General features: G+C 33.9%; 1 protein-coding gene across 1 annotated transcript in view; it reads left to right on the top strand.

Annotated features, from left to right (window-relative positions):
- The window catches only part of LOC125670997 (E3 ubiquitin-protein ligase MIB1-like), a 140,518-nt gene that overhangs the window by 7,770 nt on the left and 127,748 nt on the right, over positions 1-5,000 (top strand). Inside the window, exon 2 of the mRNA XM_048906473.2 lies at positions 3,248-3,419. Coding sequence (XP_048762430.1) covers positions 3,248-3,419 — 172 coding nt within the window. The remainder of the gene's footprint in view (positions 1-3,247; positions 3,420-5,000) is intronic.

Below are 5,000 nucleotides of genomic sequence, written 5' to 3'. Positions count from 1 at the left end.
TGTAATGCCATCAAATGTCACAGGGTCCCGATTGTTTGTTGCCGGTTCACCGTTGTATGTCGTATAAACCAAACAGCATAACAAAACATGAAAATACTTTTCAAATAAAAGGTGTTATAGTCAGTGGGCGACTAAATTTTGATGTGGACCCCTATGATTGCAAGGTTCATTAGCCCACATGGGATACCAAAGTTTTCAAGTTAGTTTCAAACCCTGATTCATTAATGTTTTTTGGATCGAGGCCTGGGGTTATACTAATTTTTGGTGCATATTGTTGAAAATTATCAATATTTGCAAAAATAACACAACTGATATGATTTATGCATGCATTCTCACAGAAAAAATACACTGGGTTTAGAAAGAAGGTCTGAGCTATTCCTTACCATGATTGAATTTTGAAATGAGGATACTTTATTTAACTCAAATTTACGGAGCCATATTTGGGTATTTGTGGCTCTTTAAGCATCGGTGTCGGCGAAAACTTTTCACATTTTCATCTTCTTCTCCAGAACCACTAGGCCAATTTCAACCAAACTTGGTACAAAGCATCCTTGGGTGAAGGGAATTCAAATTTGTTGAAATTAAGGGCCATGCACCATTCAAAGAGGAGATAATCACCAAAATGCAAAAATAGAAGGGGGTCATTTAAAAATCTTCTTCTCAAGAACCACTGTGCCAGAAAAGTTGAAATTTACATGAAAGCTTCCTGACAAAATGGAGATTCAAGTTTGTAAAACTCTTGACCCCTTGGGTTAGGGTGGTGACACAAAAGGGAATCAAAAGTTTTACATGCGAATGAATAGGGAACCGAACTTGGCACAATTAAAGCATTGATCCTTAGATGAAATTTGTGAATATGAAAGGCCATACCAGTCTACAAGGGCATATGATAATTAATGCATTTGTAATCAAGTTTGGATAATAAATGAATTTTTAGTTGTTACCTTTGAATTTTTTTTTTCTGAACCAAGCTGCTTGTATAATATGATCATAGTTTTGCTCAAGCTTGTTTATTGCATGCTAGGAACTGCTGCTCAGGGCTGGATTTCTCGAAAAGAACTTAGTCAGAGATTTTACTCAGATTTTGACTGCTCAAATAGAAGAAAACTCAAACTTAAGTTTGAGATTTTTTCGTGAAATTCAATCCAGGTGAGCAATATGGCCCATGGGCCTCTTGTTAGTGTGAGTTATAGAGGTTAAAGTTCCATATTGATAGTTTACACATTACAGATCCTTATACTGACCAATTTATATATACAACAAATCACCAGACTTTAGAAATATTTACCGGATTTGCTGGTGGGACAGGCAGATTTCAAAATCTCTGTTACATGCAATTGCATAGCTTCATTTGTTATTTTGTTTCTTATGTTGTCAAATTGTTGATGAAGTTTTCCCATTTGCAGCATTTCCCAAATTAGGCTGATAAATCCCTAAATTCCTACTTGTATAAATTCAACAAATTGTCGAGATATGAAAAAAGGAGGATTTTTTAAGATTAAAAATGAAATTCTTCTTCAGGGTGATAAATGATAATGAAACCATTTTTCCTGAATGGTAAATTCTTCCTGAATGGTATTACATTGTAACTGCAAAACAGGAACTAACTTCATTATTTTAAAGAATCTTACAAAGATTATTATATGTTTTAGTTCTTTTGAACAGCTTGCAAGTTGTGACTACAAAAAACTTCATTGGAGTTCAGAAGAAATATTTACATTTTAAGAGTTTTGCTGAATATTTCCAATTTTGTTCTCCTCTACTTGTCAACAGTAATTTTTTAGGTCACCCTTTTATACACTTTTATATATGCTCGTCTTTAGACAGGACATATTATGGCACAGCTATGTTTGTATATCCTTTCAGGGTTTTTCTGTTTTTATTTCCATTTCTCTGTCACATATCAAGCTGAAACTTAAGTAGCTTCTTTGTGGGTGACGCTCCAGATCATGTTGCAATTTTGATCCATTTTGACCTCTCTTGCAAGAGTTTTGCCCCTTTATTTGAAAATTAATTTTAAATGAAAGGTACATAATTTGTCTGGCTAACTCCTCTCACAATTTTCAATTGAGGACTTTATTTTACATAGTAATTATATGGGTATTGAAAATGTGCATGTGGCAAGGAATTGATTTTCTTAAATTTTTGAGAAAATTGCATGTTGTTGCACTTAATCAGTTTTGAGGAAATATTATGAAGTGAGAGCATGGTGTGTCCTTTCTACTTCTTTCACAGTTTTAAAGCTAGGGCTTTTGTAAACAACTTGAAGATGTGCGTTAATGGCAAGGATTTTGATTTTTAACATATGGGTGTCTTGTTGAGGGAGGTTTAAGGACCGAGGTATGAGAATCCAAGAAATTCATATTAAAGAGGAAAGTATTATTTCATATAATATTAAGCTGATGTGACAGATTTTGTGGGGCTGGAAATTTCATATTGCAATATTTTCAACAGTATTGTGAAATGTATTTCAATACTTTCAATTAGAATTAAAATGATTTTTTTCTTATTAAGTTTGTAAGAAAATATCAGCCATGTACCTCAACAATCACTAAATTAATTGACTGTACACTAATCGATGGTGTAATATGAGGTACATGTAATAATATTGAAATTAGTGATGAATTTTAGCTGCATGTAAATCCACCTCATTAGGAGTCTTTTTGCACTTTACAATTATCATGCAATTTGATTTTATATTATTGATGATTTAAGCATATCAAAAAGGACTTTCTTTCCTTCCTGCAATGTCTGTATATGAATAAAAAGTATTGAAATGCTGAGTTTCTTCCCATCTTAGCCCAAAGCATTCCATTCTCGATAAGAACTGTTCTTTCCATATCTCCAAGCATATTTGTCCCCTGGGGCCAATATGAAAATTCCGAAACCTTATTGCGCATCTACGGGACATAACTTTTCAGCTCCTAGAACTTCATTTGGATAGTGCTATCATTGTTGACACAGTTTTAATGACAACAAATGAGACATATGGTTCATGATGATAACAACAATAAACCTGGACTTTCTTTAGAAAGTGCGGTTATATAAATATAAAGTGAGGTGATCTAACTAGCTCTACGAAATTTATTTACCAAGCTATAATTTCATACAGTGTTGAATGTAAAATTGTTAAAAATCAATACATTCTTGTATCACATTCACTAGAGGACATTCATTAGAGAAGTAAAATTTTTGTATAAATACTGATTTGCAAATGTTGATTTTAATTTCTCTATTTTTTTGTCAGGCATCAAACATGATGGAACCATGTGTGACACTTGTAGACAGCAGCCAATATTTGGGATTCGATGGAAATGTGCAGAATGCACAAATTATGACTTGTGTAGTGTGTGCTACCATGGTGATAAACATAATTTGCGACATAGATTTTACAGAATAACAACACCAGGAAGTGACAAGTATGTTTTTATAAAAGAAACAGTTGAACAATTTTGAGTAATATGGTACAGGGAGGCATAAAGGTTGAAGTTTATTAAAAATCAAGCAGGAGCAAATGTTCACCAGAAAACAATAAGTAATTTTGTCCAAATGGTCATATTTTGTTTAACAATAGCATGTCTTTCTTATACATGTGTACAAAGTGATAAAAGTTTCATTTTTAAAGTTTTTAGCTCAATTGAGTTGAAGGCTCAATTAACTGCTTTTCTAATCAAAATTTGTCCATTGTCTGTTGTTGTTGTAGGTGTTGTTGTCATTGTAAAACCTTTTATGCCCCCTTCAAAGAAGAGGGGCATATTGCTTTACACCTGTTAGTATATCGGTCGGTAGGTAGACCACATGTTGTCCACTCAATATCTTGAGAACCATTCTCTTGATTGTAATGATATTTCATATATGGGTTGGTTATGAGTATAGGATCCCTATTGTTTTCCAGGTCCAAAGGTCAAGGGTCAATCTACTCTGGACATAGGAAGACATTGTCCGCTCAATATCTTGAGAACCATCTGCTTGACAGACATCAAACTTGGTACACTGGTACATCCTAAAGAGTAGATGACCACTATTGGTTTTGAGGTCACATGGTCAAAGGTCAAGGGTCAAACTGGACATAGGAATATACTGACCACTCAATGTCTAGAGAACCCTTTTCTTGATAGACATCAAACTTGGTACAATGGTACATTGAAGATGACCCCTATTGATTTTGAGGTTACATGGTCAAAGGTCAAGGGTCAAACTGGACATAAGAATATACTGTCCGCTCAGTATCTTGAGAACCCTTTGCTTGGCAGACATCAAACTTGGTACACTGGTAAATCTTGAGGAGAAGATGTCCCCTATTGATATTGAGGTCACATGGTCAAAGGTCACGTGTCAAACTGGACATAGGAATATACTGCAGAGCTGCCAACCCTCACAATTTTGGCGTAAGGCTTACGATTTTAGGGCCGAAAATACGCCTTACGATTTCACTATATATCTTCCGATTTTCGCTTAGTTGACATTTCAAAAGTTTTAGAGCTGTCCGTCATTGGTTTTTACTTTTATAATAAACAAGCCATATTCGTTACTACGTTTGTTTGGATAGTCTATATACATGTAAAATCTCGATCATTTTAATGCTTTGAAATAAACAATATGGCAGCTGCTACTAAACGTAAGGCATGCATTGACGGAAATAACAATAATCCTCCAAAGAAGAAAACCGAATGAAGCCAGAAATTCGAAGAACAATATGCAAGTAAACATCTATTCGTTTCAAAGTCAGAAAGTGGGAGTTTGTATGCTAAGTGTACAATCTGTTTGACAAACTTCAACATTTCTCACGGCGGGGAAAATAACATAAAATAATTTACCAGAATAACTGACACAGTAACTGTAAAATTATGATTTGTACTAATGTAGCAAGATTTTGTACACAAGTTTTAGAAGGTAAAATTAATAAAAGATGTATAAAATTTGACTTTCTGCAGTTGTAAAATCATTTAATGCTTGACAATTAGTATGTCTAAATTCATTAAATTTGGATTTGAAATATG

Source organism: Ostrea edulis, chromosome 4, assembly GCF_947568905.1.
Source record: "Ostrea edulis chromosome 4, xbOstEdul1.1, whole genome shotgun sequence".
Lineage (NCBI taxonomy): Eukaryota > Metazoa > Mollusca > Bivalvia > Ostreida > Ostreidae > Ostrea > Ostrea edulis.
The sequence above is the reverse complement of the archived record's forward strand: the minus strand, read 5'-3'. Positions and strand labels throughout refer to the sequence as shown.